Source organism: Anolis carolinensis, unplaced genomic scaffold (assembly GCF_035594765.1).
Source record: "Anolis carolinensis isolate JA03-04 unplaced genomic scaffold, rAnoCar3.1.pri scaffold_9, whole genome shotgun sequence".
Taxonomy (NCBI): Eukaryota; Metazoa; Chordata; class Lepidosauria; order Squamata; family Dactyloidae; genus Anolis; species Anolis carolinensis.
Window position 1 is genome coordinate 26,347,585 of NW_026943820.1, and position 14,644 is coordinate 26,362,228.

At 39.2% G+C, this 14,644-nt stretch overlaps 1 protein-coding gene across 1 annotated transcript in view; it reads right to left on the minus strand.

Annotated features, from left to right (window-relative positions):
- phaf1 (phagosome assembly factor 1) overlaps positions 1-11,557 on the minus strand; it is a 55,377-nt gene extending 43,820 nt beyond the window's left edge. Inside the window, exons 1-2 of the mRNA XM_003221589.4 lie at positions 11,387-11,557; positions 4,690-4,817 (exon numbers count right to left, since the gene is read on the minus strand). Coding sequence (XP_003221637.2) covers positions 4,690-4,817; positions 11,387-11,427 — 169 coding nt within the window. The 5' untranslated portion in view covers positions 11,428-11,557. The remainder of the gene's footprint in view (positions 1-4,689; positions 4,818-11,386) is intronic.
- Positions 11,558-14,644: the final 3,087 nt, after the last annotated feature.

Here is a 14,644-nt window from a genome sequence, read left to right on the forward strand (position 1 = left end):
AATGATGACACGTCAGCCTTCTCTGATGCAGCAACAGCCAAATAAGTTGGAATCTAACTCTCAACATACCGGCAAGTACCAGAAAATATACCATATATATTCAAGTATAAGCCGTCCCAAATATAAGCCGAGGCACCTAATTTTACCACAAAAAATGGGGAAAACTTTGACTCGAGTATAAGCTGATGGTGGGAAATGCAGCAGTTACTGGTAAATTTCAAAATAAAAATAGATACCAATAAAATTACATTAATTGAGTCATCAGTAGGTTAAATGTTTTTGAATATTTACTGTATTTCAAAGAAAAACAGTAAACTAGATATGTAAGTTGAAGAGTAGGGTCAACAAAAACAATATGGTATCAACAATAAATAATAATAATAATAATAATAATAATAATAATAATTACAGTAGAGTTTCACTTTTCCAAGATAAACGGGCCAGCAGAACATTGGATAAGTGAAAATCTTGGATAATAAGGAGGGATTAAGAAAAAAGCCTATTAAACATAAAATTACATTATGATTTTACAAATTAAGCATGAAAACATCATGTTTTACAAGAAATTGACAGAAAAAGATGTTCAATACACAGTAATGTTATGTAATAATTACTGTATTCATGAATTTAGCACCAAAACATTGCAACATTTACTACAAAAACCCTTAACATTACTCCACAGTTCTATACACCCCACTTGCCTAGCTTTCAACAGACTTCACAACCTCTGAAGATGCCTGCCATAGATGTGGGTGAAACATCAGGAGAGAATGCTTCTGGAACATGGCCAGACAGTCTGGAAAACTCACAGCAACTCAGTGATTCCGGCCATGAAAGCCTTCGACAAAATACTTTGAACAAACCCTATTCTTCTTGCCAGGATATCTACTACCCTGTTTCCCCTAAAATAAGACATCCCCAAAAAATAAGACCTAGTAGAGTTTTTGCTGAATTGCTAAATATAAGGCCTCCCCCAAAAGTAAGACCTAGCAAAGTTTGTGTTCGCAAGCATGCCCAGCGCCTGCCAAACAGAACACCATAGTATGCAGAATTGGTAAATGTACATACCAGTTGTATATGGAAATAATGGTAGTAACAAGAAATTATTGACATAAGTCAGTTTGTCTGGTTTGGTTATGTTGGTTTGTGATGACAACTACTGTACAGTATAGAATAAATGTTCATTTTTTTTGTTCAACAATAAATGTGAATTCTTCTTCATGGAAAAATAAAACATCCCCTGAAAATAAGACCTAGTGCATCTTTGGGAATAAAAAATAGTACAATACACTGTCTTATTTTTGGGAAAACACGGTAATATCTCCATCCCACTGCTGCTAGTTAGAGCAACCAGTGCCCTGCCTTTTAAACACATGCAGGCTTTTTTTCCTTCAAATAAACCATGGGATGAAGCTTAGTGTACACAAGATCCCTCCTGTCGTACGATGTAATGAAAAACTTCCTGGCCAGGTTAAACCACAGTTTCCCATTATATCCAAAGAAAGAAACTGTGGTCAATCGCCAACAGGAAACTGTGGTATATCAAAACCCAGACAGTCTTCATTTCTGATGTAGAAGACAAAGCAGGAATAAAGGGAGGACACTGTTACAGCATGTAGGCTAGCTGTGTACAGTGTCTTCGGAGGCACATATTCTGTGCAGCCTGTCCTCATCTGAACTGGGAATAAACCATAATTAAATATTCCCTGATCCAGAAATACTATCCCATACAATGACAGGTTTCTTCATTTGAAACAACGAAGGTTCCCAGGGAAGAACAAACATTATATGGTAAACTGCCATTACATGTATGCCAACACATATGTGTGTGTATTAAAATACATACACATACACACACACAATGTACCTATGATCACAGCTTTTTTTCTACAAGTTTAAAATTTCCAATGTCTTAATGATGTAAAAAAGGGAGAAGAAGCTAAAGCCCATTCTACACTGTCATATAATGCAGTTTATCAAAGCAGATAATCCACATTATCTGCCTTGGACTGGATTATATGAGTCTACACTGCCATATAATCCAGTTCAAAGCAGATAATCTGGATTTGATTTGGCAGTGTAGAAGGGACCTAAGATACAGATCTTTAGTGTTTCATGCTAGCTAATACTAGTCAATTCTATTATACAACACCATCATGAAAAAAACAATATCATGCTGTTGTTGATGCTACCACCAGGTAAAGCAAGCAGCAAAGCATTGGCAGTGATCCAGTACAAATCAGTATGACAATCTAGTAAGGCAGATCTGCTGCATAAACAAGACAAGACTACCCTATAGAATAAGATCAGATTTTTCAGTTGGCTTCAGGTTATTCCAGTGGTTCATATTTGCTCATGCAGCATTCAGCCCTAGAGCCATACCTTGCCCACCCCAACACGTAAGAGTTCTTTCTCCCACCCTGGACCTTCCACAGATATACAAACCTCCCTTGCCTAGTTTCTAATATACCTCACAACCTCTGAGGATGCCTGTCATAGATGTGGGTGAAACATCGGGAGATAATGCTTCTGGAATATGGCCAAACAATCTGGAAAACTCACAGTAACCCAGTGATTCCAGCTATGAAAGCCTTTGACCACACACCTGACACCTCTCAAAACATATCAAACGCCTTTTCTGTTTATTCCTCTAAAAAAAGAATAGCTGCAGTAACAACCTCAGCTCCCCTCACATATACAGTAAGGTAGACTAAGAAGTGTTTGCGTGGAAAAATACTCGAGCCTTCAGGAGCCCGGCTTCCAACAGGGCAAATGCCAATTGTTGTGAGCAATAGCCATGTGATTTCGGAGGGGTGTTGCTAAACATGCTAGAATTACAGGAGGAGGAAGTGCCAAAGCAAAGCATAAACAAAACACGATACTGCTGAAGAGCACTTGAGGAAGTATCTATGGGTAGATCAGGAGCCTTCGACAAGTAGTGCACAGTGAAAATTATGTAATTTTGGGTGGTACTACTTCGAAGGCCTATAGGTATGAAGACTTTTAAAAATACTTCAAACAACATTTTCAAACAACGTGCATGTAGTAAGTCGCCTATCAAAGGGACAGCTATGCTAAATCTCCTCCTGAGGTGCTAACTTGTTAACATGCAGATGGTCTTTTCAACAGGGAAGGACAAAAGTGGTTTCTCTTCTGAAGTAGTACATTCTTGTACACTACTTTTTCAATCTGCCACTTCATTCTGTGCAGTCTGTAAAGTAGTTCATAATTTTTCCCTTTCCATGGTTCAGGCTGAACCATGGAATTCCAAAATCCAAAATACTCCAAAATTTGTCCTCATGCATGACAATGACAGTAACATCTTTGCTTCCTGATAGTTTAGGATATTGGACTATTGGATTATGACTTGTTAGGATCACAACCTATTGGGTAGCAGAGTTTCAGAAGTGTTCCTTTAGTTTATTGGGTAATGGAAGATCACTGAGCATATAAATATCTTGTTCCTAATTGACGCTCTCAGCAGACAAAAGTTCAAGTAGACTTCTTTAAAATAACACGTTCGTTTTACTCATAACTTCATGTATTTAAACATACGAGTACATTTCTTGTCAGGTTAAACTTGAAAACTTTTCAGTTTGTATCCTTAACTTATAGTCTTTAACAGTCTTTTCAAAACTAAATTGCTCTGTACAGCTCTCTTTCATAACAGTCTACTTCCAAGGGACTCAAGCCTCAACTGTCTTCTAACTTCTAACAATGGCTTTGTACTCTAACAGACTGAAGCCTCAACTGTCTTCTAACTTCTGACACTGGCTTGTACTCAAACTCAAGCCTCAACTGTCTTCTAACTCCTAACACTGGCTTCTGTACTCTAACGGGCTCTAGCCGCAACTGTCTTCTAACTTCTAACACTGGCTTTGTACTCTAACAAACTCAAGCCTCAACTGTCTTCTAACTCCCAACACTGGCTTCTGTACTCTAGCAGACTCAAGCCTCAACTGTCATCCTTTTTAAACTGCATTCTAAACAGTCACTGAACCAGTCACATGATCTGCAGCTCCTCCCACTGCTTCAAGTCCATAGAGCTAAGAAAACTGCAAACCAAAGAAGACATACACTTTAGGAAATAAACCGACACATTATAAAACAGACAAACATTACATACAGGAGACTTGAGAAAGTTGCTATCTCCACCATAGGATATGCAAACTTTGTTTCAAGCACACAATTATGTTTTTAAATGCTATGTGTAATACAGTAGAGTCTCACTTATCCAACATTCTTGATTATCCAACGCATTTTTGTAGTCAATGTTTTCAATACATCGTGATATTTTGGAGCTAAATTCGTAAATACAGTAATTACTACATAGCATTACTGCGTATTGAACTACTTTTTCTGTCAAATTTGTTGTATAACATGATGTTTTGGTGCTTAATTTGTAAAATCATAACCTAATTTGATGTTTAATAGGCTTTTCCTTAATCCCTCCTTATTATCCAACATATTGGCTTATCCAACGTTCTGACAGCCCGTTTATGTTGGATAAGTGAGACTCTACTGTACTACCTTCAGCCTACATTTATAACAAGAACAAATTTTGTGTTTAGATATGGGACCCACTTATAAAACATCTCATTGTATATGTATATGCAAATACAGGTATTCCAAAGTCCTCTCCACCCAAAACAGTCAGAAGGTGCTGACACAAGGCGACAGATCACTTACCCAAGGTGAATTCCCATTGTTCATTCCCAAGAGACCGCTCGGGAACCACTTCCAGATCTAGCATTGGCCCAGGCAGAAGAATAGCCCAGTTATCGCACGGCAGGTTCACAATGTCACTGTCGTTTGACCTGGAGAGAAAGATGACACACCCAAGATTAGGTGCCAGACTTCTAGCCCAAAGCAGCACGTAAACAAGTCCCTCTTGCTCAAACTTTGAGGAGGAAACTACACAACAGTGAGTTTAACCCATGAGAAGCCTGGGTTGCTGTGAGTTTTCCAGGCAATATAGCCATGTTTTACAGAAGCAGTCTCTCTTGATGTTTCACCCACATCTATGGCAGGCATCCTCAGAGGTTGTGAGGTATTTCGGAAACTAGTCAAGTGGGGTTTACATATCTGTGGAATGACCAGGGTGGGAGACAGAACTCTTGTCTGTTTGAGGCAAGTGTGAACGTTGCAACTGACTACTTTGATTAGAATTGAATTGCTTTGCAGCTTTAAAGCCTGGTTGCTTTGTTTATTGGTACATGTGATTTTATTTGTTTATGATTTGTTTTTATTGCTGCGTTTTGTAGCTTTTCCACTTTTATGGGGTCCTGCATCCCAAGCGCCGGCATATCTCGAGTGCCAACTATATAGCCCTGAAGGACTGTGGTTCTGCCATGATTTTAAAGTACAGTAGTCTCTCGCTTATCCAACCTTTGCTCATCCAACATTCTGTATTATCCAACACAGTCTGCCTCCTGCCCGGATCCACAGCTGTTTCTCTAGGCAGCAACGTGCAGCAGGCCAACACACCCAACAACAAGTGCAGCCACACTCCCAAACATGTGGCAGGCTTGTTGTAAAACATGATGTTTTGGTGCTTAATTTGTAAAATCATAATCCCTCCTTATTATCCAACATTTTCTCTTATCCAACATTCTGCTGGTCCATTTATATTGGATAAGCAAGCCTCTACTGTAGATATAACTGATTTGAATGTTTAATGTTTTTAATGTTTGTATATATTTATAATTAATTATTTTATGTCCCAGCATGGAATGCTTGCCATATATATGTTGTGCTCCGCTCTGAATCCCCTTCAGGGTGAGATGAGCAGAATATAAATATTTTAAATAAATAAATAAATGATTAATACTTATTTTACTTCAGTTATCCTCTCTCTTGCTGAAGTTCATGAAGAACATGTAGAGGATGGCCCCAATCATGTAAACATTCAAAGCCTCAAGCGTAGACACCAATTAGGCAAGTCCCTGCAAGATCAGGCTACTTTGGGCTTGTATCTTTCTTTTCGATCAGGGTACTTTGAGGTTACATCCATATTCAACAACAGGCGTCCAGGAGAGCGGAGAGGTATAAAAGATAGCCTGTTTTGACCTCCGCCTTGTCCCTCGTCCAGGAACAAAAGTGAGATATATTGATTATTTCCCTGTCCAAGCTTGGGATAACTCTTATGCTTCTCTCCAGTCCTGCCGTAACAAATGGATTGTGGGGGGGGGGGGGGGGGGGGTGGAAGAATGCTTCTGTTGTTGAAAACCTAGAAACTTTCCATTCCACCTCTGGAATGAACGGGTCCAAAGGGCAAAAATACAGGTTATCTCTTTTTTAAGGCCAAGCCCCCTTCAAACAATCAATATTGGCCACTTAGAAACTCTACTCCACAGCAGAAATCCCTCCAGACAAGAACCATGTCTTAGCAGGGTCCGCAGCCAAGAGAAGTCAACAACGGGGACCAATGTCCCATTCCCACACATATAGTGCTCTCCTCTTTTGTAGAGGGTTAGGGAGACAGAACCGCTGCAAAAGTGGGAAAACCTATCTGTTTAATCTGAGACAATATGACTCTAGGAATCTCTAGCTCCTTTAGGATGGTTCTATGGTCAATGTCAGCTGCGTGGAGGACTTACAAATGGCTAGAGAAGTATTCTCTCTCTGTGTTGTCAAAGGCTTTCATGGCCGGGATCACAGGGTTGTTGTATGTTTTCCGGGCTGTATGGCCATGTTCCAGAAGTATTCTCTCCTGACATTTTGCCCATATCTATGGCAGGCATCCTCACTACCTCTGAACTACCAATGAGCACTCTGAACTCCACCAAAGATGGAATTGGACCAAACTTGGCACACAGCGCCCCCATGACTCGTAAAAAATTCTGGAGATTTCTGGGGGAAAATTCACCTTGATTTGGGGGAGTTGTAGTTTGCCTACATCCAGAGAGCACCGTGAACTCAAACATCGATGGACCTGGACCAAACTTGGCACACATACCTGATATGCCGAAATTTGATTATTGGAGGGATTTGGGGGAAACTTGCCTTCCTTTCTGGGAGTTGTAGTTCACCCACAACCAGAGAAAGAGTGACCTCCACTGATGATGGAGCTAGACCAAACTTAGCACACAGAACTTCCATGACTAAACCAACTGGAAGGGTTTGGGAGGATTGACTCACCATAGTGGGAGTTGTAGTTTATGCTACACTGAACCCCAACGATGATGCATCTAGAGCAAGCTTGGCCAACATGACAAACTTTATGTACTGATGGAATTTCACTGAATTAACCTGGCATTATATCAGTTGTAGTTAATCTACAACCTTATGCATTTTGTACAATTAAAAATGGCTTTTTAAAATAACCCGGCCAACGCTGGGTATCTACTATAAAGAAGCAAGTTCCTCCTTTTGTCTCATCAGAGAGGCCCTTCAGGTAGGTTAGAAATGGCCCACCCAAGACATTTTGAAACCTGAGCTGCAAGAGTACTTTCTACTACTCCAAACAAACAATATATTTGTCCAAATGGTGCAAAAGAAATTTCCATCCTTCCATGAATTGCATATCATTTTTACCCTTCATTAGATTTAACACCACCCTTAAAAACAACCAGCTGAACCCTTCCAGTTCAGTCCTATAATAGCTGCCTCGGTTTGTGGTTTTTCAACTCCAGCATCCCTAAACTTTGTTGCTGTGGAGTTGTTGTGCAGCAGTTCTCCATTCCTTTTTCAAAGCAAATGCTTATGGGGAACATACTGCAGAAGGAGAAGCACTCTGGAAAAAATATGGAAATGAAAAAAATACGTGCCTCTGAAAAAACATAGAAAACCAGGGCTCCCTGAAAAAATATGGGTGAGAAGTACAACTGAAGAAATATTACTATTAATTACTATTATTTACTATTATTATTTAGCATTATTTTATATTGTTATATAATACTAGTGTTTCACAATAAACTACTACCACTGTCATCACAATAGTGCCATACTAATAGAACAAGAATACTGCCATAATAATCATACAATATCTTTTTATACCTCAAGGATACACCATTATATTATATTATTACGAGTAGTAGTATTGTATTTTTTTTTCTGAAAGGTCTTCCCAGTCCATTTAGTGTGAATAGTTTTAATGTGTCTATGCCTAAGAGATAACACCATATTATTTAAAATGATACTCATGTTGCCATATTATTGTCATAAGATTACAGTATTCTTCTTATTATTAATAATAGTAATACTATAGTATTGTATTATCCTTATATTATTATATAAGTGTTTTACAATACAAGACTACTATGGACATCTAATAATAATAGTGCCATAATAATCATACAATACCTTTCTATTCCCTCAGATATACACTATTATATTATTATCAGTATTGTATTATTACAGTGTTATTACTACGGCATGTCTGCCTAGTCCATTTAGTGTGAATAGTGATAATGTGTTTTCATCTTAGGTCTATGGCTAAGGAGTAAGACCATATTATTTTCCATAATAATCATGCTATTGTATTATTAATAATAATAGAATAATATTATTCGTACCTTATTATATAAGAGAGTTTTATAACACTTCTATTGCTACTGTCATATAAAAATAGTGCCATGTTCACATAACAATAATAATAATGCCACAATCACACAATATCTTCTTACTCCCTCAGAGATCTGCAGTTATATTGTTAGTAGTATTATCTTATTATAGTCTTATTAGTATTATTATTCTGTCAGCTCTGCCCAATCCATCTGATCCTATGAATTTTACCATTCTGACTGACTTTAATGCACTTTAATCTTAGATCTATGTCTAAGGGGTAAAACCATATTATTATTAATAGTAGTAGTGGTAATAATACGGCATTACTAATAATAATAATAACAACAACAACAACAGTAGCATAGCATTATTGTATTATTATAGGGTAACAGTGTTTTAGAAAACAATATACTCTTTAGGAGTAAAGAGTAAAACCATATTATCACTAATAAGAGCAAGGCAATATTATTACTAATAGTAATAATAACAGTAGCACAGCATTATTATATTATTATAGTGTAACAGTGTTTTATAAAACAATATACAGTACTCCACATAATAACAGTGCCATAATAATACAATACTCTCATAATACAATACATCCATATCACTCAGAGAAATACAATATATTATTATTGTTATTGTATGGTTATTCTGGCAGGCCTGCCCAGTCTATTTTACTAATGTGAATGATTTTAATGTGTGCTTTTAAATAAATCTTAGGTCTATGGGTATGAATAGCCTTAGTGCTTTTATCTGTCTTGAATAGGTTTGAATCTGAGATCTATCTCTGCCTTTAATATGTTTTGAATCTTAGCTCTATCTCTGATACTAATGTTATAATGTTAGATCTATCCGATATGAATATGTATGAATTTTAGATCTATTTCTGCCTTTAATGTGTTTTAATATTAGATCTATCTCTGATATTAATGGATTGCTGTGAGTTTTCTAGGCTGTATAGCCATGTTCCAGAAACATTCTCTCTTGATGTTTCACCCACATCTATGGCAGGCATCCTCAGAGGTTGTGAGGTCTGTCGGAAACTAGGCAAGTGGGGTTTATAATATATACCTGTGGAATGAAGTCCAGGGTGGGAGAAAGAACTCTTGCCTGTTGGAGGCAAGTGTGAATGTTGCCATTGGCCAGCTTGATTAGCATTGAATGGCCTTGCAGATGCAAAACCTGGCTGCTTCCTGCTTGGGATAATCCTTTGTTGGGAGATGTTAGCTGGCCCTGATTGTTGCTTGTCTGGAATTCCATCAAGGAACATGAAAGGCACTGCAGACTAGCTCAAGCAGAGAAGTCAACCACAGCAGAGCACTTGATGAACCAACCTGGACACAGCATATGATTTGGTGTATTTTATGAATGTTATTTTCCTGTTATTGTTTTAATTATATATGCTGTTGACATATTGCTTTATCTGTTGATTTGGCTTGGCCCCCATTTGAATGGTTCTGAGTCCCCTTGGGGAGATAGAAACGGGTTATAAATAAAGTTGTTGTTGTTGTTGTTGTTGTTATTATAGAACACATAAATGCTGGACCACCCTAACAACCACCATGTCGGACTGCACAGAAAAAACCACTGAAATCCAAAAACATGTGGACAATTTCAACAGAAAGCAGGAAACCATGAAAACGAACAAAATCTGGCTAAACAATATTTAAAAAACTCTAAAATCAGAAGAGTAAACAAAGAACAACACTCAAAAAACAGGGGAATTCCAAACATGAAACAATCAGGGCCAGCTAACAACTTCCAACAAAGGATTCCTCCAGGCAGGAAGCAGACATGCTTTGAAGCAGTAAGGTTATTCAATGCTCATCAATTGCAACATTCTCAACAGACAAGAGTTCTTTCTCCCACCCTGGACCTTACACAGGTAAACAAACCCCACTTGCCTAGTTTCCAAGCAGACCTCACAACCTCTGAGGATGCCTTGCCAAATAGACGTGGGCGAAACGTCAGGAGAGAATGCTTTGGGAACATAGCCATACAGCCCAGGCAACATTCACAACAGGCAAGAGTTCTTTTTCCCACCCTGGACCTTACACAGATAAACAAACCCCACTTGCCTAGTTTCCAACAGACCTCACAACCTCTGAGGATGCCTGCCAAATAGATGTGGGAGAAACATCAGGAGAGAATGCTTCAGGAACATAGCCATACAGCCCAGGCAACATTCACAACAGGCAAGAGTTCTTTTTCCCACCCTGGACCTTACACAGATAAACAAACCCCACTTGCCTAGTTTCCAACAGAACTCACAACCTCTGAGGATGCCTTGCCAAATAGATGTGGGAGAAACGTCAGGAGAGAATGCTTCGGGAACATGGCCATACAGTCCAGGCAACATTCAAAACAGACAAGAGTTCTTTTTCCCACTCTTGACCTTATACACATAAACAAACCCCACTTGCCTAGTTTCCAACAGACCTCACAACCTCTGAGGATGCCTTGCCAAATAGATGTGGGCGAAACGTCAGGAGAGAATGCTTCAGGAACATGGCCCATACAGCCCAGAAAACTCACAGCAACCCTGTCTTGAATTATGTTTTTAATGGCAGATCTGTCCCTTCTGTTTCTGACCTAATCATACCTTTTCACCATCTTTTTTTTTAATGCCTTGAGGAGGATGAAAGGAAACAAAAAACGTGTGATTATTACATTATCATCACCACCATCATCATTATTATTATTATAATATTGCACTGTAATGGTATTGTCGTGTTATTGTGAGAAGAACAAGCTCCTTTTGTACAAAAAGACACCTCAAAATTAATTAGCCTCCGCTTTAATTAGAGGCCCCTTCGCTAATTAGAGGTTCCCCCCCCCCCCAAAAAAAAACCAGGCTCCTTGCTCCGCCACTCACCTCACTTGCGGCTGCTGCAAAGAAAGGAAATAAATAAACATTGAGGGAGAAAAAGAGAGAGACAGAGAGAGAGGGAAGGAGGTAGGAAAGGAAGGGAGGGAGGGAGGAAGGAAGGAACGAAGGGAGGAAGGGGAGGCCTTTCGCAGCCGTCAGGCGAGGAAGGGAGGGCGGGAGGCGGAGCCACGCGAGGAGGAGGCCGCACAGGCCTCGGATGGGACGGAGCGTCCATGACAGAACTCGCGCTGCAGGCCTGGGCCTACTTGGGCCCTCCAGGCGTTTTGGACTTCAACTCCCACAATTCCTAACAGCCGGAACGGCTGTTAGGAATTGTGGGAGTTGAAGTCCAAAACGCCTGGAGGGCCCAAGTAGGCCCAGGCCTGCACAGATACACAAACATATATATACACAGGCATATCTATCTATATATATAAAAGAGTGATGGCATCACGGCAATTCACAAAACAACAAAAGTACAGGCCCCCCAACCTCAAAATTTGACAACACAACCCATCATCCACGCCTCAAGGTTGATACAACAAAAAGAAAAGAAAAATAAAGTCCTAATTAGAGGGAGAGCAATAATTTTTTTTATCCAATTGCTGCCAATTTAGAGGGCTAATCTCTGCCCACTTGGTTGCCTAGCAACCAAGGGACAGCCAGGTTTCAGTTCGGGGACAGGCAGATTTAGGCCTCACTTAGGCTTCTTCCACAGATTATCTAATTTGCACTGGATTATATGGCAGTGTAGACTCAAGGCCCTTCCACACAGCTATATAACCCATTTATAATCTTATATTATCTGCTTTGCACTGGATTATCTTGACTCCACACTACCATATAATCCACTTCAGTGTGCATTTTATACAGCTGTGAAGAAGGGGCCTCAGATAATCCAGTTCTGAGCAGATAATATAAGATTATCAATAAACAGTAGACTCTCACTTATCCAACATAAACAGGCCGGCAGGATAAGTGAATATGTTGGATAATAAGAAGGGATTAAGGAAAAGCCTATTAAACATCAAATTAGGTAATCGTTATACAAATTAAGCACCAAAACATCATATTATACAACAAATTTGACAGAAAAAGTAGTTCCATGCGCAGTAATGCTATTTAGTAATTACAGTAGAGTCTCACTTATCCAACACTCGCTTATCCAACGTTCTGGATTATCCAATGCATTTTTGTAGTCAATGTTTTCAATATATTGTGATATTTTGGTGCTAAATTCATAAATACAGTAATTACTACATAGCATTACTGTGTATTGAACTACTTTTTCTGCCAAATTTGTTGTATAACATGATGTTTTGGTGCTTCATTTGTAAAATCATAAGCTAATTTGATGGTTAATAGGCCTTTCCTTAATGCCTCCTTATTATCCAACATATTCGCTTATCCAATATTCTGCCAGCCCGTTTATGTTGGATAAGTGAGACTCTACTGTACAAATTTACCACTAAAATATCACAATGAATTTAAAACACCTACTACAAAAACATTGATTATGAAAAGGCGGACTGCGTTGGATAATCCAGAACATTGTATAAGTGAATGTTGGATAAGTGAGATTCTATTTTAATATGAAATAATTACTGGGATAGAATAATGCAGAACAATATAATCTCTAAAACCAGGACAGTAAATAAACAGAGGAATTCCACACAGGAAACAATCAGGGCCAGCTAACACCTCCCAACAAAGTATTCCCATCATCGAAGTCTGGCAAATCCTCTGTTTTCTCAGGGCCACAGACAGTAGAAGCACATAAAATATCGCAAACAACAGCACTCTGAAAACAAGGGAATTCCAGACAGGAAACAATCAGGGCCAGCTAACACCTCCCAACAAAAAATTCACTCAGGGAGGAAACAGCCAGGCTTTAAAGCTGCAAGGCCATCACATCCTAATCATTTTTCCTAATTGCAGCATTCATACTTGCCTCCAACAGAAAAAAAAACCAATCAAAAATATTGTATATTCACAACCTTTAGGAAATAATATCCCCTGATGGCGCAGCGTGTTAAAGCGCTGAGCTGCTGAACTTCTGGACCGAAAGGCTGCAGGTTTTAATTGGGGGAGCGGAGAGAGCCCCCACTGTTAGCCCCAACTTCTGCCAACCCAGAAGTTCGAAAACATGCAAATGTGAGTGCATCAATAGGTACTGCTCCGGCGGGAAGGTAACGCTGCTCCATGCAGTCATCCCACATGACCTTGGAGGAGTCTACGGACAACGCCGGCTCTTCGGCTTAGAAATGGAGATGAGCACCAACCCCCAGAGTAAGACACGACTGGACTTAATGTCTGGGGAAAACCTTTTCCCTTGACCTTAACTACCACCAATTCCTCAATACTTTATTTTCCAGACCACCAGACTTCGCCACAGCAACGCGTGGCCGGGCACAGCTAGTCTATATATATAAAAGAGTGATGGCATCAGGGCAGCGGACAAAACAACAAAACTACAGGCCCCCCCAACCTCGAAATTTGACAACACAACCCATCATTCACGGCTCTAGGTTGATACAACAAAAAGAAAAGAAAAATAAAGTCCTCATTACAGGGAGAGGAATAATAGTTTTTATCCAATTGCTGCCAGTTTGAAGGCTAATCTCCGCCTACTTGGTCTCCTAGCAACCGACTCAGCCCAGGGGACAGGCACAGTTAGGCCTCACTTAGGCCTCTTCCACAGATTATCAGATTTGAACAGGATTATATGGCAGTGTAGACTCAAGGCCCTTCCACATAGCTATATAACCCATTTAGAATCTTATATTATCTGCTTTAACTGAATTATCTTGAGTCCACACTGCCATATAATCCACTTCAGTGTGCATACTAAACAGAAAGACAACCATACAACAGACATTCAATACCACCACTACCTCAACAATTTCTCACCAACACCACCAGACAATGCCACAGCAACGCGTGGCTGGGCGCAGCTAGTATACATATATATATATACACACACAACACACACACATATAACATATATACACACATATACACAAATATATAGCATACACATGTACATCCATACATAGCAACCACACATATATACACAAATATACACACACACATATATACAACACATATACACACCTAATATATACACAAATATATAACGTACACATGTACATACATAACAACCACACATATATACACAAATATACACAAACACATATATACAACACATATACACACCTAATATATACACAAATATATAAGGTACACATGTACATACATAACAAC